This window comes from Perognathus longimembris, chromosome 3, assembly GCF_023159225.1.
Source record: "Perognathus longimembris pacificus isolate PPM17 chromosome 3, ASM2315922v1, whole genome shotgun sequence".
NCBI lineage: Eukaryota > Metazoa > Chordata > Mammalia > Rodentia > Heteromyidae > Perognathus > Perognathus longimembris.
This window is the reverse complement of record NC_063163.1, coordinates 62,543,956-62,571,854: the sequence shown is the minus strand read 5'-3', so window position 1 is coordinate 62,571,854 and position 27,899 is coordinate 62,543,956. Positions and strand designations below refer to the sequence as shown.

General features: G+C 46.0%; 1 protein-coding gene and 1 long non-coding RNA gene across 2 annotated transcripts in view; one reads left to right on the top strand and one right to left on the bottom strand.

Annotated features, from left to right (window-relative positions):
• Lats2 (large tumor suppressor kinase 2) overlaps nucleotides 1-20,015 on the bottom strand; it is a 78,963-nt gene extending 58,948 nt beyond the window's left edge. Inside the window, exons 1-2 of the mRNA XM_048341661.1 lie at nucleotides 19,732-20,015; nucleotides 4,900-5,440 (exon numbers count right to left, since the gene is read on the bottom strand). Coding sequence (XP_048197618.1) covers nucleotides 4,900-5,238 — 339 coding nt within the window. The 5' untranslated portion in view covers nucleotides 5,239-5,440; nucleotides 19,732-20,015. The remainder of the gene's footprint in view (nucleotides 1-4,899; nucleotides 5,441-19,731) is intronic.
• On the top strand, nucleotides 17,932-18,735 carry LOC125348439. Its single transcript, XR_007210369.1, has 2 exons — nucleotides 17,932-18,328; nucleotides 18,365-18,735. It is a non-coding gene; the product is annotated as an uncharacterized LOC125348439 (long non-coding RNA).
• Nucleotides 20,016-27,899: the final 7,884 nt, after the last annotated feature.

The window sequence follows — 27,899 nt, the reverse complement described above, 5'->3', positions numbered from 1 at the left end:
CTATAATCCTAGCTACTCAGGAGGCTGAGATCTGAGGACTGCAGTTCAAAGCCAGTCCAGGCAGAAAAGTCCAAGAGACTCATAAGGCAAATTAACTAGCAAAAGAGCTAGAGATGGAGCTGTGGTTCAAGGGGTAGAGCACCAGCTTTGAGCAAAAGAAGCTCAGAGACAGCACCCAAGCCCAAGTTCAAGCCCCAGGACTAGCAAAAAAAAAAAAAAAAAGAAAGAAAATTTTCTAAGTTTTTAGGCAATTGAAGTTCATCAGAATTATAAACACCTCATCATGTGGCATACACAGTTGATCATAACACAGAAAATACCTGAAAGTCTTTTACTTCCTCCAGATATTTCCATTTTAAATTAAAAATTTATCTGTTGCCAGATAGCTCATACCTGTAATCCTAGGTACTCAGTATGCTGAGATCTGTGGATCACAGTTCAAAGCCAGACAGGCAGAAAAGTCTATGAGACTCTTATCTCCAATAAACTACTCAGAAAAGCCAGAAGTGGCACTGTGGCTCAAGTGGTAGCACACTAGCTTTCAGCACAAAGGCTCAGGGACAGCCCCAGGCCCAGAGTTCAAGCCCCAGAATCAGCAGTCAATCAATCGATCAATCAATAAAATATATCCATACTTAAGTCACATGGGTGGATGATATATAAAACCCATTAGAGGGCTGGGAATATGGCCTAGTGGCAAGAGTACTTGCCTCGTATACATGATGCCCTGGGCTCAATTCCCCAGCACCACATATATAGAAAATGGCCAGAAGTGGCACTGTGGCTCAAGTGGCAGAGTGCTAGCTTTGAGCAAAAAGAAGCTAGGGACAGGCCCTGAGTCCACCCCAGGACTGGCAAAAAACAAAACAAAACATTAGACTGTAAGCACATAAATTGTGCCTTTTTACTGTAAAGTTTACTTTAATAAAACATTAGCAGGAAACACTTATTTATAAATACTCACATATTTTCAGTCAGCCTTAGTTTAAATGGATGGAAAAGCAGGCATGTGCAAAAAATAACACACCACATGTGGCAATAGCAAGGTGGCTCGTGTCTATAGTCTCAGTTACTTAGGAGGGTGAAGTGTTACATCCAAACTGTGATAACCCGCCCCCCCAAAGCCTCGTTGAGGATGGGGAAATTTCAGAAACAGAGACTTAAAGTAAATTAGGGAGTTAAAACACTGGGTTACTGGAATTCAGTAAACAGCAGAAAAACTCGGGAGGAGCCCAGAAAACTGGTATGTATTCTGATCAATATTGCCTTGTTTACTGAAATTGTAATCATCTGTAATCACTAACTGTCAGCTCTGCTTTTCTATACCCGCTTGCTTTCACATACACTACTACCTGTGCACGGTAGTTGCCTTTTCAGTAGAAGCTCAGGGCTGTTCCTCCACTATCCCGATGGTGGGGAACAGATGCTGCGCAGCTAAATAAAGACTCCTAGCCTGATTGAGTGTTGGTGACTTTGTTGCTGTGGGTTCAAGTCCTACTTGGGTAGTCAGTATATTATAGAAGCAAGAGGATCACTGAAGTCAGGAGTTCAAGGCCATGGCTTAGACAACATAGCAAGACATTGTCTCAGAAAATGAGAGAGAAGATAGCATGTGACATACAAAACCATGTGACACTGCTAGATAGAAAGCAAGGTGCTTATGGATATTCTGATGACTATAGGATGAGTAAGAGACAATGTTTAGGCTTGTAATCCTAGCTACTCAGGAGGCTGAGATCTGTGGATCCAGGGAGGAAAGTTCATGAGACGCTTGCCTCCGATGGAACAGCAAAAAGCGGGCCGTGGAGATGTGGCTTAGTGGCAGAGTACTAGTTGTGAGCAAAACTCAAAATACAAAGACTGCACCTAAATTAAAACTATCTATTACAAGAGAAGACAAAGGGGGAAGATGCAACAGCAGGAATCTCTACCTGTTACACTAGAATTCTAATAACTTGCTTAATCTGGGACTTACAAGGCACTAGAGATTGTGTCAATCTTTCCCTTACATTAGTGGGGTTCACAAAGACTTTCCTACTGGAATTATATGAAGGCAAATGAAGCCTTGTCTGAGTTGGAGGGTAAGGACAAGGCACAGCTGTTTTAGGTTATAAATACTAGATACCAAACTGAATTATTTCAGGAGCATTAAGTGTGGCAAATGGAGCCCTTTCTGCTAGCAATTAACATAAATTAAACGTTGATGTGAACTTGAATGATATCATGAGCCTTAATTTCTCCAGCATTTGCATTTACTGTCTTGAGAACAACACCAGTTCCAGTGTAATGTCTTGTAGTATAATTACCACTAATAGATTTTACCCTAATAAGATCCCACCTGTACTTCAGATTATTTTATTTCTTTCTCTTGAATCTCAAATACACCGTGCAAAAGACACCTGGCCTTTGATTACACCCTTTTATTTACAACTGATTTATCGAAGATTTTACCCTTCCTGTTGATCTGAAAACCCCTCTGTAATCTTACCCCAGGCTTCTTTTGGGCTGCAATTTCCCTATTTTCAAAACCACCAAGTTCTGTCTGTCAGAACACAACAATTGGTGACATATTTAACTTCACGGTTCGTGAGTAAGGTTGGGTCCTAAAGCACTCCACACATTACTCATTTTCCTCAGCTTCCTCAAAGTGGCCAGATACAAGGATGCTTGCTAGACACACAGATCCCCAAGTATCAAGGAAGCCCCAACAATATAGCCAGATTTGTTTTAACAAATCTCAAAGTGACAATTCTCTAGTTAAGTTCTATGGTAATAAACTATAGTAAGAAAACAGAGATTGCCTTTGGGAATAAAAAATGATCATTGTTTGCCTTGTCCTAAAGACAGAGATGCGAATGATTAGATTATTCCTTAGAAATTAAGTGTGAAGGGGAAAACTGGGAACTAGGGAAGGGGTGATATTGTTCAAAAAGAAATGTACTATTTTCCTGACTTATGTAACTGTAACCCCTCTGTATATAACCTTTATAATAACAATAAAAAATGTGGGGAAAAGGGGGCTGGGAATATGGCCTAGTGGCAAGATTGCTTGCCTTGTTGTTGTTTTTTGTTGTTGTTTTTGGCCAGTCCTGGGCCTTGGACTCAGGGCCTGAGCACTGTCCCTGGCTTCCTTTTTGCTCAAGGCTAGCACTCTGCCACTTGAGCCACAGCGCCACTTCTGGCCATTTTCTGTATATGTGGTGCTGGGGAATCGAACCCAGGGCCTCATGTATACGAGGCAAGCTCTCTTGCCACTATGCCATATCCCCAGCCCAAGAGTGCTTGCTTTGTATACATGAAGCCCTGGGTTCGATTCCTCATATATATATAGAAAAAGCTGGAAGTGGCACTGTGGCTCAAGTGGTAGAGTGCTAGCCTTGAGCAAAAAGAAGCCAGGGACAGTCCTCAGGCCCTGAGTCCAAGCCCAGGACTGGCAAAAAAAAAAAAAAAAGGGGGGAGGGGGGGAGAAGTTACAATTGTGCTATGGGCAAGAACTCTAACTTTCCAAGGCAGAAAAATAAAACACTTATTTCCACTTCACACAGCTGATCCTTAACATAACAGATGGAAATAAAACACTGGTTTCCATGACACAATTACATTTTTGCTAGCTATATTTGCCTAACTACATTTTATACCTGGTTGGACACTATTTTACTTGGTCCTAGCCCTCAACATGGTTGTGTTCGGATTTATGCACTGCTCACAGCCCAGCTGGAAGTTGTGTATTTATGTATAATGGTGCCACCTCCACTAGCATTCTTAACTCCTGAGTGACTGAGAAGGTACAGATGATACCACCAAATCTGGACCATTTCATTAGCCTTGGTTTCTCTAATCTTTTGGATTTTTCCCCCTTTATTTTCTGAAGATAGTTATAACTCCTATATAACAGCATATTCACTACTTCTTAAAATAGGAGAAAAGGAAATCAGAAACTAGTCCCTGCGATCAACACTCTTTTTGTTTTTGTTTTTTTTTTGTCAGTCCTGGGGCTTGGACTCAGGGCCTGAGCACTGTCCCTGGCTTCTTTTTGCTCAAGGCTACCACTTTACCATTTGAGCCACAGCACCACTTCCGGCTTTTTCTGTATATGTGGTGCTGAGGAATCGAACCCAGGGCTTCATGTATATGAGGAGAGTGCTTTACCACTTGGCCATATTCCCAGCTCCCCCCCCCCTTTTTTTTTGCCAGTCCTGGGGCTGGAACTCAGGGCCTGAGCACTGTCCCTGGCTTTTTTGCTCAAGACTAGCACTCTGCCACTTGAGCCACAGTGCCACTTCTGGCCATTTTCTGTATATGTGGTGCTGGGGAATTGAACCCAGGGCTTCATGTATAGGAGGCAAGCACTCTTGCCACTAGGCCATATTCCTAGCCCTAATCAACACTCTTACGGGGAGTAAAAAAACAAAGGAAGAGAGCTAGCCCCTTCCCTAGGACAGCTCAGAATTATCCTAAATAAACCTCCAAAGAAAGGGCTAAGTAGAAAAGCCCCTCTCATCTTCATCAGAACAGAAATGAGCTGTGGGTACAGCTCGGGTACAGCACTGAGTTCTATCCCAGTAAAATACACACATACCCTCATGTGGGCATACGCACACATACACACACACACAGAATAAGTGCACAAGGTACAATCTCAGGAGAGTTTAGAACATTGTGGATCCTGCCTTAAAAAGGAAGGAAAAGCAGCTACAGACTCTGTGAGAGATGGTAGATAACAGTTCAGTAATGCAAAAAAAAAAAAGTCTGCTGGTTTTCATGTGATAACACTTTTCTCTGAATATTATCAAAGCCTTGGAATAACTGCGAGAGGATTCTAGCCATCCCAGTGTGGTCCCCATGACGGGTACTCACTGTGCCTGCCCCCATGGAAGCTTGAACAAGGTCTACACCCACCTGGTCACATCCCGCATTCACCAGCTCCTGAAGCATTTGCCGGTTTACCTCCGCAGCTGTTGAAGTGCCGGATTCATTGGCGAAAGGCAGTAGGGAATATCTGATTTCCCTGAGGGCTTTCTGGTAAGGTCCAAACTTTGGGGTGGCTCTCATCTGCTGCTGCCTGGCAGCATCTTTGCTCCCCAGGACTTTGGCATCCAGAGAAGCATCACTGTTTGGTCCCACGGGCAGCCCCTGGGTCGAAGGCTTGGGGGGCTGCTTTAACCCCTCTCGGATCTCTTGTAGTCGCTGCCGGCTATTTCCAGAATAAGTTGTGGCAGGAAAAGTCTTTGGCCTCATTGTTAGTCCCACTTCCTTTTACCATAAATACAATCTTCTCAAAGGGTCTATTATTAAAAAAAAAAAAAACTTTCAATAGTCAATTAGTTGTAAACATACATTCAAAAAATTTCCTTTTGAAATTTTTCTTTCCTTCAAATTTTGTAGTTCCTATAGAGAATCTACAATTTTCCAGAGTCTTCATCTTATAGACCACCACTTTCTAGGGGAGGGAGAGGGAGAAAAGAGAAAGGAGAAAAATGTTTATTTGTGGTTTCATATACTGTTAATGCTACCATTTACCCAGTACTTACTACAGGCCAGGCAATGTCCAGAGTTTTATGTGATTAACTTATATGCTCTATTGCACAGTATTACATCAGAAAACACTATAAAATGGCACTTAAATTTTTATTCCCTCCTTAGAGGAGGACAGTGATCTTCACAGTTTTAACCATCTACTTTCTCAGTGTAACTGAGAAGGCAGAATCTGACTTCCCACACAAACCTTCTATTTTAATATGCAAGTTCTAGTATTTTAGGTCACTCAAACAATTGTGTAAAACTGTACAGATAGTGAGCTATGGTACCCGAGAGAGCAAAGGTTCCCCAGGGCCTCATTGCTGGCCTTGGCCCAGAAGCCTAGATTTCTGCTTAATGCATGTAAAATGGGGCACATTTGCAACCATCATTTTCAGTAACTTCCTGGTCTGAGCATATGTTTTTGAAAGAATTGATTTTCCTAAAACCATAAACTCATATTTCAACAAAAATGGAGATTCCTAAGAGCCTACTGAGGATGGAGGGAGACTCCAAGGAGTGAGTCGGATGTCTAGGAATTTATGGGAAGGTTATTTCTTTTCTGGTAGGAATTTATAACTAATCATTTGGTTTACAATCTCTTGTTTACTTCTCTTTCTTTGAAAATTGAAATAGAGAAAACATACACCATACTACCTTCACAACAAGCAGTGTAAGGGAAGGGCCTGACAGCAGGAAGGTATCCTCATGGTAAAAATGTGCTCATTCCAACTTCTCCATCCACAGCTGCCCAGCATCTACCCTGTCTACTTTGCAAACTTTTTTTGGGGGGGAGGGGTGGTGGATAAGGCAAGGTCTCACCATGCAGCCCAGGCTGGCCTTGAACTCACCATCCTCCGGCCTCAGCCTCCCAAGGGTATACACCACTATGAAGTTCAAACAGTCACGGATGGGAGGAATAAGCAAAACTGCACCTTTTATCAAGCGTACAGCTGAGTGAGAGAGGTGAGGACAAGGTGGGTAAGGGTAATAAGGAGCTGCAAAGAAAGAGCCTCCCTATCTGAGGGACAAGGCCATATAAAAAGATGGGAGAGCTGGGTACCAGTGGATCATGCCTGTAGTCCTAGCTACTCAGAGGCTGAGATCTGAGGATCACAGTTCAAAGTTAGCCCAGGCAGAAAAGTCTGTGAGACTCTTATTGCCAATTAACCATCGGAAAACCGGAAGTGGCACTGTAGCTCAAGTGGTAGAGTGTTAGCCTTGAGCTGAAGAGCTCAGAGAAAATACCCAGGCTCAGAGTTCAAGCCCCATGACTGACCAAAACAACAACAACAAACACACACACACACACACACACACACACACACACCAAAAAAAAGGGTGGAAAAAAAGTGGGAGAAAGAAGGGGAAAAGGATTTAAAGTAGAGATACACAAATGTGAGCCCCTGGAAAGAATGGAACTGGAGCTGGAGGAAAGACAGGCACAGAAGAAAAAAGTGAAGACTGTAGGTTCTGCTTTCCTCAGATCTTCTGGGTGGGATGGGGGTGGGGCTTTCCAGGAGGAACCAGGACAGAGAGAATCTGTGAGTGTTCAGATATGCTGCACAGGCCTTCATGGTCAGTCTGCAGAGGATGTGGACAGCATCACCGTCCAGAGAAGTGAGCCTGGAAGCCACTGGAGACTGGAGGGTCAGCACTGCTGGTGGACCACAGATCAGGGAGAGAGGCTCCATGACCTAGCATTAAGCACAAGGGCTGTGCTTAAAAACCTAGATGGAAAATGAGACCTTTCCCCAGAGTCTCTCCATATAGTGGTAAGTTCACTCACCATTCTCCTTTCAGGGACTGCACAGCTCAATTCTCTTTATGTGGACATTTCTCAGGAGAATCATAGTATGTGACAGTCTCACTTTACCAACAAATGATACTCTCAGCCTGCAGAGAAGAGCAAGCTACTTTTTACTCCCCTAAGGTCCAAAAAAAAGAACTAGGAAAAGAGCCATGAGAAAGTCTGAATGAAAGCCAGGACCAGGAGCCACCTTCTCCCACTCAAACCAGCAGAGGGGGAGACTCAAGTAGCTGAAGGATGCTCTGGTGAGTTATGATTGAAGCTCGCTCCTAGAATTGGCTCTGAGAGAGGGAAGCTTTCTTTTTTTTTTTTTTTTGGCCAGTCCTGGGGCTTAGACTCAGGGCCAGAGCACTGTCCCTGGCTTCTTTTTGCTCAAGGCTAGCACTCTGCCACTTGAGCCACAGCGCCACTTCTGGCCATTTTCTGTATATGTGGTGCTGGGGAATCGAACCCAGGGCCTCATGTATATGAGGCAGGCACTCTTGCCACTAGGCCATATCCCCAGCCCGAGGGAAGCTTTCTTTATGGAGTGGGAACAATCTTGTTTCACACATCTCATTTTTATTATTTTATGCTGGAACTGGGGCTTGAACTCCGGACCTTACATTCGCCCTTAAGCTTTTTCTGCTTAAAATTGGAACTTTACTGCTTGAGCCACAGCTCCACTTCTGTTTTTTTGGTGGCTAATTGTAGGTAAGAGTTTCATGGACTTTTCCTACCCAGGCTGGCTTCAAACTATGATCCTCAGATCTCAGCCTCCTGAGTAGATAGGATTACATACAGGTGTGAGCCACTGGCACCCAGCTCACATATGTGTTTGAAAGCACATAAATCATGAAGCTAACCACCACCCATGAGTTCACACATGGCTGAACAGCATCAGTTTCAAGAGGAGAATCATGACCATGGCCCAGAAGCCCTTCAGTCTAGGCTTTGTGGGAACCCCCTTCAGAACATCTAATACCAGTTTGGACTCTATATGTGTGGAATTGTGCATTATGTACTTTTTTTTCACTTATTTCATGCATTTTGTTTGCTCATCTATATGCACTGTCACTGAGCACTGAGAACAATCCCACCACAGGAATCCCCCATAACCTGTCATTGCTCCTACCACTGGACGTTGGGGCCCCTCCACCTGGGGCCTACCTATCACACATGATGCCACTGTTGAAGGGGGCAGGGGGCTGAGGAGCAAGACCTGTCCAACACCTTGCTTTTCCACACCATTATGACAGAATCTGTGGTGGCTGGTGTGGTTTGAACTCAAAAATGACTCCATAGGCTCAGCTGATGACATTATTTGGGGAAGGGGTAGAAAGTTCCGAAGGCGGAACCTAGTTGAGGCACTTCCTAGGGCCATGTCTTTGTATACCCTGTCCTCAGTCCTGTCACTCTCTGCTTCCTGTCTGCCATGAAATTCAAAACTTCTTCCACACACTTTTGCAGCCATGATGTTCTGCCTAAGCACATAGGAGCAAGCCACCATGGACTGAACCATCTGAAACCATGAGTCAAACAAATTCTTTCCATCCTTAATGAATACAGTTGACTCTGGGTGACAAGAAAGAGGCAACTCTTCCTTATAAATGTATGTGCCATGCTCTCATTGTACACAAACACAAACTACCCTTACAGAGTGTTGTACACATACATACCTGTGGCCCACTCAGAGACAAACCCTAATACCACAAATCTTTCTTCAAGTTGAGTATGCTCATTTTGACATAGTGATACACAGTTAACATATTAATTAAGGATTCAGGTAAAATGAGTTAGGCCAAAAAAAAAGGCTTCAATCGGGGAGGAGATAAGACTAGGGCAAATTTCACACAGACTTAGTGAGAAACGTACCACAGTAAACATACAAACAGATATGTCATATGCCCTCCAAGTGACCCCCTTTAAAATCAATGATCAAAAACAGTGCAGAGAGAGTAACGATACCCTCAAGCAGGCTTGAGAGAAAAGCAGAGAAGGAAAGCAGGTTCTAGGTGTTAGACTGCTGACACATGTGCCTCAGCGAGGGGCCAGGCTGCTCAGCTCTGTAAACACTTCAGGAGTCACAGAGGCGACTGTGGCCTCATCACCAGGTCTCAGCTGAACAAGTTAAAGGCACCAACCAGGTCCTCCTTTCCTTCTGGAAGGGAGCCGGACTGTTCACTGCCGGGAACAACTCCACCATCCATCTGGCCCATTCCTAGTCATTTCTCAGCTCCAAGCCCCACCACAGGGCCTTCTGACCACCTAAGCTAAGAGACTACACTGTCCATCTGTCTCCCACTGTCCCCCTAACAGTATGACCACTATGTCTAAGACTGAGCACTGTGTCTCCTGAATGACCTGAACTATGAGCATAGTGAGGGTATGAGCATCTGTCTGTCCACCCCTTTCGGCTGTTCGGAAGTCAGTCACACAGGCCCGCATGCAGCTGTTGAATAACAGATTCATGAGGGCCTCAGGTCCACAACCAGGATGAAGCCTGCCACCCCAGAGACCTGAAGAGGGGCTGTAGATCACAGAGCAGCAGGCTGTGCTAGGAAAGGGCCCCATCAACAGAGTGTTCTTTCTCTGAAGTTAACATGTAAGGCCACATGAAAAACGCCCAAGAGACATTCTCACAGGGCTGTTATCAAAAGACATGATTGGACAGGGAAGGTAGCTTAGTGGTAGAGTGCTTGCCTAGCATGTACGAAGCTCTGGATTTGATTTCTCAGTACCACATACACAGTAAAAGCCAGAAGTGGTGCTATGGCTCAAGTGGTAGAGTGCTTAGCCTGGAGCAAAAGAAGCTCAGGGACAGTGCTCAGTCCCTGAGTTCAAACCCCAGGACTGGCCAAAAAAAAAAAAAAAAGTCACATGACTATAGCATATTACTCAGCCATAAGTAGAATGCACTATCATGGGGCACAACATGGATGGACCTCAAGCAAAGCCAGTCACAAATTGACAAATATTGTCATAAATGTGACTTATTGGAGTAGACAAATTTAGAGATAGAAAGGAGAATCGGAGTCAGGCATGATAGGATGCCTGAATCCCACCATTTAGGAAGCAGAGGTAGGAGGATCACAAGTGTAAAGCCAGTCTGGACACACAGAAAGATTTTTTCTCTCAAAAAAAAAAAAAAATCAGGGGCTGGGGATATGGCCTAGTGGCAAGAGTACTTGCCTCGTATACATGAGGCCCTGGGTTCAATTCCCCAGCACCACATATACAGAAAATGGCCAGAAGTGGCGCTGTGGCTCAAGTGGCAGAGTGCTAGGCTTGAGCAAAGAGAAGCCAGGGACAGTGCTCAGGCCCTGAGTCCAAGCCCCAGGACTGGCCAAAAAAGAAAAACAAAAAACTACTCCCTCGCCTCAAAAAAAAAAAAAAAAATAGAGGTTACTAGGAAGCTATCTTTGAAGAGTTCAATAAAAAAGATTTAAAGGTACTGATATTTGCAGCAATACTAGATTGAATTATATTTTTATAAATAGTGTTTATTTTTCTTCCATTTTTTAAAAAAATGGAGAAATGGTCCAGGTGCTGATGGCTCATGCCTGTAATCCTACCTACTCAGGAGGCTAAGAAGTGGATCACGGTTCGAAGCCAGCAAGGGCAAAAAAAAAAGTCTTTAAGACTCTTATCTCCAATAAAGTACCCCCAAAAAAGCCAGAAATGGAGTTCTGGTTCAAGTGATAGAGTGCTTGTCTTGAGCCAAAGAAGCTCATGGATAGTGCCCAGACCCTAAGTTCAAGCTCCAGAAAAAAGGGGTGGGGGGCATCACCTAACTATTCATATCTAACTAATTTGTCTTCAAGTAATGGTTGTCTTTCTTTTTTTTTTTTTTTTGGCCAGTCCTGGGCCTTGGACTCAGGGCCTGAGCACTATCCCTGGCTTCTTCCCACTCATGGCTAGCATTCTGCCACCTAAGCCACAGCGCCCCTTCTGGCCGTTTTCCATATATATGTGGTGCTGGGGAATCGAACCGAGAGCTTCCTGTGTAGGAGGCAAGCACTCTTGCCACTAGGCCATATTCCCAGCCCTAATGGTTGTCTTTCTAAAGAACACAGCTCCACCAATGAAAAGCTCAGCCTTACACACTGGTTACTAAGAGTAGAGCAAAAGCCCCAGCCAGTGTGGGTTCACATTCAACCCCTAATCACACAGAATGAAAACACAGTGGGGGTAGCAGCTGCCATCCAACATACAGCCGCGCACTCACATGCCTCGCAGACATTCCAAGCACAAAATCCAGCAGGGTAGGAGAGACTGGACAATCCCCTGTTAGTGTCTGGAGTAAAGTATGACTTAAGATATCCCAAGTGGCTATACCCTAAAAACAGCAGTACAATCATAAGCCTGGGTTTGTTTTTTTCTCCTATACCCTTGTCTTAGGAAAAATTTCCAAACATAAGGTTGAGAGGATTTTCAAGGACACTCCATAAACTAACTGCCAACTAGTGGTCCTCAGTGGGGAGGGAGTTAAGTGTACCATCCTATGTTCTTCCCAACTCTCCATCTCACAGGAAGTGCTAGTCGTGGGAACACCCGGGGAATTGTCCCTGTGACAGCACTTACAGGTATCCTGAATAATTCGAAAAGGAGGAAGCCCTTCCATTTAGTTAAGAGCAAAAACTATTTTCTCAGCTTGGCATCTTTAAACTGCTTAGTTTGTAGAGGGTTGATTTCATAGCCAAATTGTGAATTTCTGAAGGAATTTTTCAGGCTACTTAATCCGACATCTTTTTTTTTTTTTTTTTTTTTTTTTGGCCAGTCCTGGGGCTTGGACTCTGGGCCTGAGCACTGTCCCTGGCTTCTTTTTTGCTCAAGGCTAGCACTCTGCCACTTGAGCCACAGTGCCACTTCTGGCCATTTGCTGTATATGTGGTGCTGGGAAATCGAACCCAGGGCCTCATGTATATGAGGCAGGCACTCTTGCCACTAGGCCATATCCCCAGCCCCCAATCCGACATCTTTAATTTGACATCTACTCAGATTAAGACTACAGGGGAAGATAAACTACTGATAGACTGCTCTAACATTTTTTTTTTTTTTGGCCAGTCCTGGGCCTTGGACTCAGGGCCTGAGCACTGTCCCTGGCTTCTTCCCGCTCAAGGCTAGCACTCTGCTACTTGAGCCACAGCGCCGCTTCTGGCCGTTTTCTGTATATGTGGTGCTGGGGAATCGAACCTAGGGCCTCGTGTATCCAAGGCAGGCACTCTTGCCACTAGGCTATATCCCCAGCCCTGCTCTAACATTTTAATAATAAATAACCTGTCCTTGGTTAAGGACCACCCTTAGTGATATATACTGGAGAATGAGGGTATCATTAAACTATCAGATGATTTAAATATACATTAAGCCAAACTATGATATACTCAAAAACACCAGGTGCTGGTGGCTCACAACTATAATCTTAGCCTCTCAGGAGGCTGAAATATGAGGATCTCAGTTCAAAGCCAGCCCAGGCAGAAAAGTCCATGAAACTCTTATTTCCAATTAGCCATAAAAAGCCAGAAGTAGAACTGTGGCTCAAGTGCTAGCCTGGAGCACAGGGGCTCAGGGACAGCACCCAGGCTCTGAGTTCAAGTCCCAAGATAGACAGATATACACACACAAACACACGCGCGCACACACACACAGAGTTATTCAAAACCAGAAATACTTCATTCTCAAATATGGAGCCCACCGCCAAATCCACGTTTATAGTATAAGTGGCCATGCAAATACTACAGGTACAGTAGTTTAACCATCCCTTTCATTTGATCCTATTAAACCCAACTCCAAGCCTCAATCCAAACCTGAAAATTGATACCAGATGTTCAAGAATTCATACTTGAACCTCTCCTAGTGCTTCAAAACCCCACATGGGCTGCCAAACACACATGAAGTACACCCATGAAACTAACCAAACCCCTATCTCATGGCCCTCTACTGACACACATTGGTGGGGTTGTGTGTGTTGCACTCTGGTCCTGGATCTTGAAACTCAGAGCCTGGACATTGTTCCTGAGCTTTTATGCTCAAGGCTAGTGCTCTACTAGTTGAGCCACAGCTCCACTTCTAGCTTTTAGTGGTTAATTGGAGATGAGTCTCTTGGGTTTGTCTGCCCAGGCTGGCTTGAAACTATGATCCTTAGCTCTCAGCCTCCAGAGAAGATAAGATTACAGGTGTGAGTCACCCACACCCAGCTGTTTGTTTCTGAGGCAAGTTCTTCCTATGTAGACCAAGTTGGCCTCTCAGTCTCTCTTCCTGCCTCAGTCTCCTAAGTACTGGGATTATAACTATATATACCAGCAAATGAAATGTTTGCTTTGGAAGGGGAATTTTCTGAAAAACGTACTTTTTTTTTTTTTTTTTTTTTGTCAATCCTGGGGCTGGACTCAGGGCCTGGGCACTGTCTCTGAGCTCTTTTTCGCAAGGCTGGCACTCTACCACTTTCACCCACAGTGCCACTTCTGGTTTTCTGGTGGTTAACCAGAGATAAGAGTCTCACAGACTTTCTTGCCCCGGCTGGCTTTCAACTGCGATCCTTAGATCTCAGCTTCCAGAGTAGCTAAGATCACAGGTGTGAGTCATCAGAATCCAGCTGAAAAACAATTTCTTAGTCCTAAAATTCCAGTTATTATTTAAACCACATCCTACTATAATTAACTAGCGAAATCGGATGGGCCAAGCCTTGAGGCAGGTGGATATACTACTACAGCACTGTCCTGGCCAGGAAACCACAGGCCATGGTCTGCCCCTCATAATGATGGTCCTTGGGGAAAGCAGAAATTGCATTCCTCTGGGGATTTATGGCTACTATTCTGCTGAGAACTCCCACTGTCTAAGAAGTTATCACTAGCACCAGGCTCTCTGTGGGTTTCCCAGGTCCTTAAGGACACCAGACACTGTGTTTGAAGACGCTTCACCCAGGTAAGAACAAGGTCTCACTTTTTATTTCTCCAACCCTCAGGGTCTCACTTTTAAACAAGTTTACAGTCTAGAGGTTTGAACTTAGGGCTCTGTACTTTCCAAGCAGGCTCTCGACTGCTTATGCTACATGTCCAGGCCATTTGGGGTGGGGATGAGGGAAAGGACTGAGGCTTCCACTAAGTTACGCTGAGCCATGCTCACAATCCTTTTGCTTTTAGGGTTTTTTGTTTTGTTTTGTTTTTGTTTTCAGTCTCATACTTGTTGGAGTGGCCTAGGAAATGCATTCTTGCTACCACCTTCTCCCAGATACCACCATACCCTTCTGGTTTGGGTTTGGGGCTTTGCTCTACCTCTTGGCCTGTGCAGATAAACTTTTCTGCATTCTGACCTAGATGGCCTCAGATCTGTGATCCCAAACTTCCTTCATAATTGGGATTACAGGTTTGAGCCATGGCACTCAGCTTCCGCTTAGTTTTTATGTTAACTTTCCCTATGGTATCCAACTTCCAATCTCTATTTCCTGAGTAGCTGGGAATACAAACCAGAGCAGCTACATCCTGCCACATTTTCTTTTACAAGGCTTTGTATCTGATATTTGCATGACACAGATTATGTAAATACCAATGCATAAGTAAACAGTGCAAAAACCAAGTTGTAGCTGAACTTCCTAATAGTTATTTCCAATGTTCCTAACAGCAAACAGTTGCACAGTCCAGGCAAAAACCAAGCAGTTTCTTAATCTTTGAGCAGCCTCTGCCTCTACATCTACTCCTCGGGGTTTTGAGATATGCCCCAGCTAGAGTATTAGAGCATCTGAGAACCACTGCCACTGGCAGGGTAACAAATACAGTTTATGTCCAAAGAATCCCTGTGCTCTGCCTGTTTCTATAGAGGAATCTGATTCTGCAGGGAGATGTTGGAATTGTTTGGAGAAACCCTTCTAGAGCAAGGAATGCTGCACCCAAACTGGAAAGGCTATGATTTGATGGAGGAAGTTCAAAACTATTCTTGGAGTCAGCACTTCCTGTGAAAAGGCTTCAACACAGAAGGGAAAGCTGAACAGGCAGACAATGTGGGAACAGGGCAGGTGCTGCCTAGGGACATTTAATGAAGAAAACAGAGGTAAGTCATGGGGGTAGTAGGAGGGAGTTAATCCAACAATGAACATAGCTGAGCCCCTTAGCATTCTGGCTCAAGATAACTGCCTGCAGGCAGTGAGGCTCCATACCCAAACCAGCCCACTCCACCCAAAATCCAACCAACATTCTTTAAGAAGATTCTAACAATCCTTCATTAGAGTCTGCCACAATATCATTAACCATTAGTGTAGAACACAAATGTAAACTCCTGCTATGAAACAGGAGCCTTTTTCATTCTTCCTTAAAAAAAAAAAAAAAGATTCTATGTATGTCAACTGTCAGCTCACCAACAAAAAATATTTGTTAATTAACTTTACAAGCCATTCTCACAATTTACTTGACAAGGTTTAGACAGTAACTGACATAAAGTCTTTGGGAAGGGGGTGGGTGTGAATGGCAAGCATTAAGCAATGCCAAATTTCCATCCTAATTTTAGCATGACCAATTATCTTTATTCCCAACATTACTGCTGTACTAATACTTTCAAAATGAAGCAGTAAATCAAATGTTGTTGGCCTTTACAACACTGACAATTAATGCCACAACCACAGCTCCCTTCACCCAGTCCCTTCACAAGTCCCTCTGAGAGCTGTGGAGCCTAGGACACAATAGGAACGGTGCCCTGCCTTGAGCAACTGGGAGGCCCAGCCAATTCAGAGAATTTACTAAGCAACTGAGGGTTGTTTATTTTGGGGGGGTTGCCAGTCAAGGGCTTGAGCTCAGGGCCTGAGCTCTATCCAGAGCCTCTTTGTGTTCAAGAATAATGCTCTACCACTTGAGCCACAGTACTACTTCGAGCTTTTTCTGAGTAGTTTATTGGAGATAAGGGTCTCAGGGATTTTTCTGTCTGAGCAGACTTCCGACAGTGGATCCTCAATCTCAGCCTCCTGAGTAGCTAAGATTACAGACACAAGGAGGCACAGGCCCCTGGAGCTCTTTTTCTTTGGGGGGGGGGGTGGGGGGAGCAGTGGTGGCTTGAACTCGGGGCCTGGGTGCTGTCCTGGGACCCTTTTCCTCAAGGCTAGCACTCTACCACGTGAGCCACTCTTGGCTTTTTTTGTTTATGTGGTACTGAGGAATCGAACTCAGGGCTTCATGCATGCTAGGCAAGCACTCTACCACTAAGCCACATTCCCAGCTCCTGGAGCTCTTTAAAAGGAAGATGATTCAGAGAATTCTTAACAGTTTCAATCAAGCTAGATCCTTCAATAGAGTAAGATATCTTACCCCTCTGTAGAAGAGATTTATAAGAAACACAAAGTTCAGTGCATTGAATTTATCTTCTGTATTCTTCAAGACTTCTACATTTAAAGTCAATAAGAAATATTGCTGGGGCTGGGGATATGGCCTAGTGGCAAGAGCACTTGCCTCATATACTTGAAGCCCTGGGTTCGATTCCTCAGCACCACATATACAGAAAATGGCCAGAAGTGGCGCTGTGACTCAAGCGGCAGAGTGCTAGCCTTGAGCAAAAAGAAGCCAGGGACAGTGCTCAGGCCCTGGGTCCAAGGCCCAGGACTGGCAAAAAAAAAAAAAAAAAAAAGAAATATTGCTTAGAAGTTTCATGTTATTATGATCATGAAATAAATATTAAAGAGAATACTCTTGGGGCTGGGAATATGGCCTAGTGGCAAGAGTGCTTGCCTCATATACATGAGGCCCTGGGTTCGATTCCTCAGCACCACATACACAGAAAATGGCCAGAAGTGGCGCTGTGGCTCAAGTGGCAGAGTGCTAGCCTTGAGCAAAAAAGAAGCCAGGGACAGTGCTCAGGCCCTGAGTTCATGGTCTAGAACTGGCCAAAAAAAAAAAAAAAAAAGGAGAATACTCTTACCCTCCTACAAGTCTTCCCAAAATCCTATACACTTACAGTAAATTTCTCAGCCTTAAACCCTCACTCTATTCAACCCTGGGTTTTAGGAGTCCAGGGCAGACTTATTACAGCTCAGCATTGAAAAACAAGGCACCTTATTATATAAATAAGTAAATAAATTCCTCTTCCACCAAGGAAAAGTTCCTCTCACCAGTAATGATTTCCAAAGAAATACAACCAGCTACAATTTACATTTGTAAAAACTATTTCATAGTAAATAGAGGAGCAGGAATGATCACCTTCAGTTCAAAAGTTCGAAGATTCTAGGAATTCACCTCAATAATTTTTTCATAATCTGTGTTTAGATACTATTTTAAACTGCTTGACATTTTGAAATGTATTGATGTTTAGTGATTTCAAAGGAACGCTGGTAGAGTCATTCAGCAATGTTTTCTGTACCTGGATAATGGAACCAAATTTTATGAAAAGGCTAAATAAAACATAATGTCTTACAGTTCTTTATAAACAAACTTTCTAAATAGCTCTGCCCCTCCCCCCCCTTTCTCTCTCTCCCCTGTATGTGTATGTTTGTGTAGGTGGGCCTGTATAGCAGTGCTGAGGCTTGAACTCAGTGGCTGAGCACTGTTCCTCAGCTTTTTTCCTCAAGGTAGTGTTCTACCACTAGAACCATAGCTCCACTTCCCATTTTGGGAGATAAACTGGAGATAAGAGTCTCAGGAACATTCCTTCCTGGGCTGGCTTCTAGCAGCAATCCTCAGATCTCAGCCTTCTGAGTAGCTAAGGATTACAGGTGTGAGCCAGCACCTTCACCCACTTTCACTCTGCATTCTTGTATTGAATGACCTTATTATAACTGTTGCTACAGAGAAAAATAAAATAAAAGGCAACTTAGTTTCTTGCTCTTAGCACTCATTATTCTGATTTAGGCTGAGATTGAACTAAAAATATATTCGAGGATCTAATTAATACAAATTTCCTAAGAAACAGCAACACTGACTTTTTCCATGACTAAGGGCGGAGGGAAGGACCCACCCGAGCTCCACCCACTGGCGTTACATTTTAAGAACACCTGCTTAAGGTTTACACACATCACAGTCATTTTCGTTGTAATTTCAGTACATTTAAGTTTACTTATAAGCGTGGAAAATGATCCTTTTTTAGAAAAAAAGTATACTATTTGATGACTACTTTGTGTCGAAGGCAGCTGGCCTATGAATGTGAGTTTTTTATTCAGTACGCCCCGCTTAAGTTTTTTTGGTTTGTTTTTTTAAGCCTAGATGATTACATTTAAGGATAATCACTTGCCTAGAGAAGCGCGAAAATGTAAAAAGTTGTTGAAACTTTTTGTGAACAAGATCCATGTACAAATCAAGCTCTTTCCTGGTCATGCTTGCAAACGTTTGTTTTTACCCCGGGGGCCTCCGAATGCGCGGCGGGCAGCTCGGGTCACCAGGGGACCCTGCCCCGTGGCAGCCTAGGTCAGGTGTGTTTGACCTTCTTGGGAAGGGGCGACCCCCCTCCGATAACCCACCTAGAACCCAGGCTCTGGAGATCCGGGCTGCACACACCCCGGAGCGAGCACCCCAGGCTACACGAGAAGTGGAGGCTCAGGCCGTGGACCCGGGGGGGGGGGTCGCACCTCCCATTAGTCGGGCGGTGAGCCGTCTAACAAGCAGGTGAGGTTGCATCAGACCGGACAAGGCAAGTCCCAGAAAAGTGGCCTCAATTAGGGCGCTGGAAAGACGTGTTAAGCAACGGCCGGTTCTCACCCGCCACGAAGGCAAGCGCGGCTCGCAGCTCCCGCAACTCGTGCGGTGAGCGGGCGGGGGACTCGGCGACCGGGGACCGGGAGAGCCGCACCGGACTAGGCCTGCGCCGGGTGGACGGCGCGCACGTCGGGCCCTGACGGCCCGTGGGGTGCGCGGGGGGGGGGGGGGGAACAGCCGTGGTATCGGGCGGCCCGGGGCTGTCAAAGACGCCGGACTCCGCGTTTAGGTAGAAGCCGAGGGCCTCCTCACCACCCGCCGGCCGTGTGGAGGCGCAGACGCGCCCGGCGCCGACGGTGCGTCCCCCACGCCCCGCCTGAGTCTCCCCGCGTCCCCCCACCCCCAGGCCGCCCGACCCCGGCGCAACCCGGGGGCCGACGGCGCACAACAAAGCGGCGCAGCCCTACCGACCCGACGCCCGCTCCGATTCCCCCACCCGGGAGCCCGGCCCGCGGCTCCCCCGAAGGCCCCGCGACGGAGGACGCGCGCGGCCGGGCGGGGCGTCCGCAGCCGGGAGCTAGAGGGCGGGCGCCCCCTCCACCCTCCACCCCCCCCCCATACACACCCCGGTCCTGACGAACTTCCTCGGCCGCCCGCTCCCTACCCCGCGGCCGCCGCGGACCCCTAGCTGGGCGCCTTGAGCTGCCCTCCACCCACCCCCCCGCCCCGGGTTCGCCGGCCCGTGGAAACTTTCCCCGGGCCGCCCGGCCGCCCTCGCGAGGCCCGCGCTCCCCTTCTCCCTCCTTCCCCGGCCCCCCTCACCTCCGGGAGCTCGGTCTACACCCTCGGGGGCGCCCTGGCCCGCGGCTCCGGGGCCTCACACGCCGCGAGACCGGGCGACGGCAGAGGCTGCGAGCCCCGCAGGGACGGGGGAGCCCCGGGCGGCAGCGGCGGCGGCGCGGGCGGCGGCTGTTCCATCTTCCCGGGACGCTCGCGCCGCGGTTCCAACGCGCAGACCCAAGTGGGACATTCGCTACATTGTTGGCATTCCTCGGGCGTCACGTGACCCCGCCTCCCGCGTCACTCTCGGCCGCATACCAGCCCGGGCGGGGCGCCTGCGGCCCGGGGCTCGGCGCTGGCCTCGGCGCCCCGCCCCGCTTCCTGCCCCGGGCCAGGGCGGCCACCTGCCCCCCGCCCCCCGCGGGCCTCCTCCCTCACAGGGCCTGGGGGACCCCCACCGTGTTCATCGGGGTTGGGGGGGGGGGGCTCACCCACTACCACCACGGCTCCCGGATCGGCCCCTGCGCTGAGCTGGTAATGCACGTTGGTCAACGACGGGGCAAGCCTTTGGCTTTCTTCTGCCATCTCTGCAGTTAGAGAAAAGTAAAGTTCTGGAGAAGAGTGAAGGAAAAGTAAAGGCTCCAGGGAGTTGGTAAACTATGATGCAAACCTTTTGCTTTCCTCTGCATCTCTTAAGGTTCTGGAGGAAAGTAAAGTTTGCCAGGCCCTCAGGAGGCACGAGTTAGCAAGTAGATGCCAGCCTTGCAAAAGAACTGACAGCTGCGCAGACAACATGGACAATCTAACATCTCCAACTGGAATCGGATGTCATTTCCTCAACTCCCTTCCTTTCTACATATTTTGTTTTGAGTTTAGTTTTATGCCTCTACTGGGGAACTTAAACTCGGGCCCTTGGACCCTGTCCTTCAGCTTTTTCAGCTCAGAGCTGACACTCTACCACTTGAACCACAGGATCCACTTCCACGTTTTTGCTGGTTAATTGGAAAACAAGAATCTCTTGGATCTCTCAGCCATCAAACTGGATCTTCAGATCTCAAACTCCTGAGTAGTTAGGATTACCAGGCACACCACCAGTACCTGTCCTGTGATATATTTTGTTTATGCAAAATGTTTTAGAACTTCATTGGACAGAATAGTAATATATAAATTAACAAGAGGGCTGGGGATATGGCCTAGTGGCAAGAGTGCCTGCCTCATATACATGAGGCCCTGGGTTCGATTCCCCAGCACCACATATACAGAAAATGGCCAGAAGTGGCGCTGTGGCTCAAGTGGTAGAGTGCTAGCCTTGAGCAAAAAGAAGCCAGGGACAGTGCTCAGGCCCTGAGTCCAAGCCCCAGGACTGGCCAAAAAAAAAAAAAAAGAGAGATGAGGCTTGGCATTTAGGCCACTCCATTATCTTCCATTTGAGGATTTGGTACAAGGACCTGAGCAAGAATTGTTATGGCAGAGTAGAAATAATCAACTGCAGGCCAAATCCTGAGTCTACTGTTGGCTCTTCAACATCATATTTCTGCCACCTACGTCTGAGGCACTGCTGCTGAAGACAGTCTGTGAAGTCAACCCAATTGTGTCTTTAATTAACAAACTGGTGACATTTTAAGTATTAATCTCCAAAGAAATAATAATGATCTAATGATCATTTTGTCCCAGCTTTTTTCCCTTTTGGTGGAGGGAGATGGAACCTAGGAACTATCATATGTGAGTCTCAGGCTCTGTCACTGAACTACACTCCTCACTTCCCCTGTCAGAAATATGTGTGTGTGTGTATATATATATATTCTTTTGGGGGGGCGGGGGGGCAGTCCTAAAACTTCTTCTGTGGGCCTCAGAGTTGTCCCTGAGCTTTTGTGCTCAGCTAGTGCACTACCACTTTGAGGCACAGAGACTCTTCCAATTTTTGAATGGCCAATTGGAGATGAGTCTCACGGGGATTTTTCTCCCTAGGCTGGTTTTGAACTTGTATTCTCAGATCTCTGCCCCCTGAGTAGCTAGGATTACAGACTTGAGCCACCAGCATCTGGCTGCCTTTGCCCTCTTGCTTAGTCTTTCTGTTAGTGTTCTACCACTTGAGCTACACCTTGACTTCCTCCAGGGAGTTTTTGAGTTCTCTTCTGATTTCTCAGTCCTCTGTGTATGTGTGTGTGTGTGTCTGTGTGTCTGTGTCTTTGTCTACTGGGACTTGAACTGAGGGCCTGAACGCTGTCCCTTAGCTTTTTGACTTGGTCAACACCTCCACCTCTGGCTTTTTTTTATTTTTGCAGTCCTTGAGTGTTCTTTGTTCAAGGCTAGCACTCTACCTCTTGAGCCACAGCGCCACTTCTGGCTTTTTCTGTTTATGTGGTACCAATGAAGCCTAAGGGCTTCATGCATGCTAGCCAATCAATCTACCACTAAGTCACATTCCCAGCCCTGACTTTTTTTTTTCTTTTTGCCAGTCCTGGGGCTTGAACTCAACCTGAACTGTCCCTGCACTTCATTTGCTTAAGGTTAGCTCTCTACAACTTGAAGCCACAGTGCTACTATGGCTTTTTCTGTGATTTAATTGGAGATAAGAGTCTCACAGACTTCCCTGCATGAGCTGGCTTCAAACAGTGATCCTTAGATCCCAGCCTCCTGAGTAGCTAGGATTACAGGGGGGTGCCACTAGTAACCCTGGTTCTTTCTTCCTTTACATTCATTCTCTCAGATATTTTATCTCAGCAACAAACTGTGACACAATGGACTTTAAAATTTGTATTATGGGCTGGGGATATGGCCTAGTGGCAAGAGTGCTTGCCTCATATACATGAGGCCCTAGGTTCGATTCCCCAGCACCACATATACAGAAAATGGCCAGAAGTGGCGCTGTGGCTCAAGTGGCAGAGTGCTAGCCTTGAGCAAGAAGAAGCCAGGGACAGTGCTCAGGCCCTGAGTCCAAGCCCCAGGACTGGCCAAAAAAAAATAAATAAATAAAATAAAATAAAATAAAATTTGTATTATGACATCTAGCTTTAAAAAATTTACAGTGTTTATAGTAGTGTAAATGAGGAATCTAAATGTCCAACAGTAGAGAAGTATTACTACAAAAGACGGTGCTCGGATAATAGGCTATTTACATACATTAGCTAATCGAACAGACTAGCTTTATTTTTGTCAGAGGATAAACAATTGCAGACAGAATTCTGAACCAAAGCAGAACAAAAGAGAAAAGTTGTCCAACTATATATACATTATTATACCATATTTAAAAATTATACAAATTCCCTCAGAACCAATACTAATAAAATCCTTTACACAAGTACAGACACGGACTATAAGCATATATACCAAATTCATCACAGCTGTTTGACTATATGGAGGACAGGAGGAAAAATATCCTAGGAGAAAATTGGGACTTCTAACTTTATCCACAGTGCTAGCTAGCTTTGCTTTTATTTTAAAGTTGAAGCAATGAGCCAGAAGCTGGTGATTCATGCCTATAATCCTTGCTACTCAGGAGGCTGAGATCTGAGGATCTTAGTTCAAAGCCAGCTGGGGCAAGAAAGTCCATTTATCTCCAATTAAATCACAGAAAAAGCCCAAAGTGGCGCTGAGACTCAAGTAGTAGAGTGCTAGCCTTGGACAAAAGGAGCTCAGGGACAGTGCTCAGACCCAGAGTTCAAGCCTCGGGACCAGGAAAAAAAAAAAAAAAAAAGCAAAACAACAAAAAAGCTGGATATACCAGTGCAATTCGAGTGATGGTGTACCAGCCTTGAGCAAAAAAGCAAAGGAAGGTGTAAAATGAAGAGGAGTGACATTGTCCCCCCAAAAAAAGAAATGTACTCACTACCTGACTTATGAAATGGTCACCCCTCTGTACAACTCCTTATAATAACAATAAAATTATATATTTTTTAAAAGCTAAAGGACAGGGCACAGGCCATGCTTTTAAGCCCCAAGGACCAACACACATACACACGCACGTACAAAAGGCAAGTTCTTAACTAAATTATTCACCTATGTAATCTATGGAGCTTAGGTAGGAGAGAGAAAAAAGTAACACAAGGCCATTTAAGGACAAAGCTTAATGATCTCTCAGCACTAGTGGATCACACCTTAAGCCTAGCTACTTAGGAGATTAACCTAAAGATGGAGACTCCAAACCAGACAATTCAGAGGGATTCTCATCTCCAGTTAACCTGGAAGCAGAGGTGTGGCTCAAGTGGGTAGAGTATCATCCTTGGTAGAAAAAGCTTGATAAGCCAGGCACTTGTGGTTCCTGTCTATAGCCCTAGCTACCCCAGGAGGCCAAGATCTGAGGATCGTGGTTTGAAGCCAGCCTAGACAGGAAAGTCTGAGAGACTTTTTTGGCCAGTCCCAGGCCTTGGACTCAGGGCCTGAGCACTGTCCCTGGCTTCTTTTTGCTCAAGGCTAGCACTCTGCCACTTGAGCCACAGTGCCACTTCTGGCCATTTTCTACATATGTGGTGCTGGGGAATGGAACCCAGGGCTTCAGTACATGAGGCAAGCACTCTTGCCACTAGGCCATATTCCCAGCCCTGGGAGACTCTTATCTCCAATAAACTACTCACAAAAAGCCAAAAGTGGTGCTGTGGCTCAAATGGTAGAGCGCTAGCCTTGAGCCAAAAGAAGCTCAGGGACAGCACCCCAGCCCAAAGTTCAAACCCCAGGACCAGTAAAAAAGAAAGAAAGAAAGAGAGAGAGAGAGAGAGAGAGAGAGAGAGAGAGAGGAGAGAGAGGCTTGACAAGAGCTGGAGGCCCTGAGGTTAAGCCTCAGAACTTGCGCACTTGTGTGTGTGTGTATGCAATATACACACACAGATGCACATGTAAAGTCTAACAGGATTGGCGAATTATGGTGGCAAATTGCAGTGTGAAAATTGATTACTACTTATTATTTACCTGGTATGGCTCTAATCTAAATCACTCTCATTTAATCCTGGAAGCAACCATACAATCAACACAATAACAGCCCTGCAGCTTGAATTCAAGGACTGAGCACTGTCACTGAACTTTTGTGCTCAAGGCTAGTGCTGTACCACTGGAGCCACAACTCCAATTCTGGCCGTGTTGGAGATTCTGGGTAATTGGAGATAAAAGTCTCATGGACTTCCCTGCCTGAGTTGGATAGAAACTGGATCCTCAACCAGGCACAGATGGCTCACGCCTATAATCCTACCTATTCTACAAGCAGAGATCAGTGGATCATAGTTCAAAGCCAGCCCAGGTAGGAAAGTCTATGAGACACTTATCTCCAACGAACCACCAGAAAACCAGAAGTACAACTTGAGCTCAAAGTAGTAGAGCACTGGCTTTGAGCACAAAGAAGCTCAGGGACAGGACCCAGGCCTTGAGTTCAAGTCCTAAGATTGACGGAGGAGGAGGAGGAGGAGGAGGAGGAGGAGGAGGAGGAGGAGGAGGAGGAGGAGGAGGAGGAGGAGGAGGAGGAGGAGGAGGAGGAGGAGGCAAAGAAGAGGACAGAAGCTAGATCTTCAGATCTAAGCCTCCGGAGGAGGAGGAGGAGGAGGAGGAGGAGGAGGGAGGAGGAGGAGGAGGAGGAGGAGGAGGAGGAGGAGGAGGAGGAGGAGGAGGAGGAGGAGGAGGAGGAGGCAAAGAAGAGGACAGAAGCTAGATCTTCAGATCTAAGCCTCCGGAGGAGGAGGAGGAGGAGGAGGAGGAGGAGGAGGAGGAGGAGGAGGAGGAGGAGGAGGAGGAGGAGGAGGAGGAGGAGGAGGAGGAGGAGGCAAAGAAGAGGACAGAAGCTAGATCTTCAGATCTAAGCCTCCGGAGGAGGAGGAGGAGGAGGAGGAGGAGGAGGAGGAGGAGGAGGAGGAGGAGGAGGAGGAGGAGGAGGAGGAGGAGGAGGAGGAGGAGGAGGAGGAGGAGGAGGAGGAGGAGGAGGAGGAGGAGGAGGAGGAGGAGGAGGAGGAGGAGGAGGAGGAGGAGGAGGAGGAGGAGGAGGAGGCAAAGAAGAGGACAGAAGCTAGATCTTCAGATCTAAGCCTCCTGAGTAGGTAGGATTACAGACATGAGCCACCAGCACCTGGCTCTTCTCAATCTCTCTCTGTCTCTCTCTCTCTCTCACACGCACACACTCACCAACAAAAGTTTGTTTGACTGATGTTGACAGGCCAATAGAATAGTTCTGCAGCTTCTCATGTCTTTTTAGCTTTTTTGAGCCTATTAGCCAAGAGTGGTCTGAAACTTGCAATCTCCTTCAGCTTCCCAGTGCTAGGATTATAGCTGTGTATCACTACACCAACTCTGTAATTTTTGGTCTTTTTTTATAATAGAAGAGAGCCCAAGTAATTTGTCAAAGATCAAAGAGCTAGGATTTAAGTCCTGGAAAATCTAACTGGAGAGCTTAAAAACACGAAAGACAAGGCTTTCTCTGGAAAACTTAAGGAATCACAATTACAATGTACTTATAAGTAAGGAAAAAGAATCCAAATTAACTTGCTTATACTTGCTTTTTTTTTTTTTTTTTTTTTAGCAGTACGAGGGATTAAAACACAGTCTTGTGTTTGTTAGGCAGGAGTAAAACTTAAGGCCTTGCCCATGCTAAGCAAGCATGCTACCAGTGAGCTATACCCCTAGTCAATCCCCTTCTACACTGAGGACAGACAAGGTATCTGAGAGAATAGGAGGGGTATAGTGGATTGAGAATGAAGGGAACACAAAATCCCATGTCTCCATAAACAAATACGTAGCTGTATCTCCAGCACTAAGCAGCACAGAGAGATGACACTAATCTAACAGATATTGGATGTCCACTTATAGTGCAATTCTGGGGACAAGACCATTTTAGTGGTTCACCCTGAGGGGCCTCAAGTAGAAGTTCCCCTAGGGCTGGGAATATGGCCTAGTGGAATGAGTGCTTGCCTTATATATATGAAACCCTAGGTTCTATTCCTCATTACCACATATATAGAAAAGGCCAGAAGTGGTGCTGTGGCTCAAGTGGCCGAGTAGCTAGCCTTGAGCAAAAAGAAGCCAGGGACAGTGCTCAGGCCCTGAGTTTAAGCCCCATAACTGACAAAGAAAAAAAAGTTCTCCTAAGACTCCCCTCACCACTATACTATTGTGTGTGTGCGTGAGTGCGCGTGTACACACGTGCCTGTTGTCTCTCTCTTTGTGTGTGTATACCTATATTGAAGCTTGAACTCGGAGCTTAGTCATTTTCCCTGAGCTATATTTGCTCAAGGCCAGTACTCTACCACTTGAGCCACAGCTCTACTTTCTGCATCTTTGGTGATTAACTGAAATTCTCACAGATATTCCTGCCCCATCTGGCTTTGAACTGTGATTTTCAGATCTCAGCCTCCTAAGTAGCTAGGATTACAGGCATGAAGGTGGTGGTGCCCTCTGAATGCAAAAAACAATGATGACAACAACAAACAAAGCTCAACTGTGTGTGTGTGTGTGTGTGTGTGTGTGTGTGTGTGTATGTGTGTGTGTGCATGCTAGTCCTGGGGCTTGAATTCAGGGCCTGGAAAGTATCTCTGAGTTTCTTTTGCTCAAAGCACTTTTTGGTAGTTTATTGGAAATATGAGTCTCACAGATTTTCCAGGCTGGCTTTGAACTCCAATCCTTAGTTCTCAGCCTCCTGAGTAGCTAGGATTACAGGTATAAGCCACCATGCTTGGCACAACACTTTTGGTTTTTTTTGTGGGGGGTATTTTTTTTTTTCAGAAATAAGGTTTGAACTCAGGGCTTTGCATTTGCTAGGCAAATGTTCTGCCATTTGAGCCATGCCCTCAGACTTCCTGACTTAGTTATTTAGATAGGGGCTTAAGCTTTTTTGCCTGGGGCTGGCCTTGAACAAGATGTTCCTATTTACTACTCCAGCATAGTTGAGATTACAAACATGAGCTGCTATACCCATCTGACTCAGACTATTCATACCTTAGTTCCTGGAAAGCAGGCTGTTCTTCAGATACAATTTTGGCTTTTGGAAGAAAAGGCTCTTTGTTTACAGTTGGATCTGCCCATCTACTATGGAACAGAATTCTCAAATAATCATGAAAATATAGAGTAGGCCTATAAAAACAGGAAGAAGGTATTTGGGTGTCAAGCGCCTTATATCTACAATCCTACTCAGTCAAGAGGTTGAGGTCTTGGGGTTGGAGGCATGGCTCAGGTGGTAGAGCACCAGCCAATGAACAAAAGCGTTGGATATTGAGTTGGAGTCCCAGTCTTAGACAAAA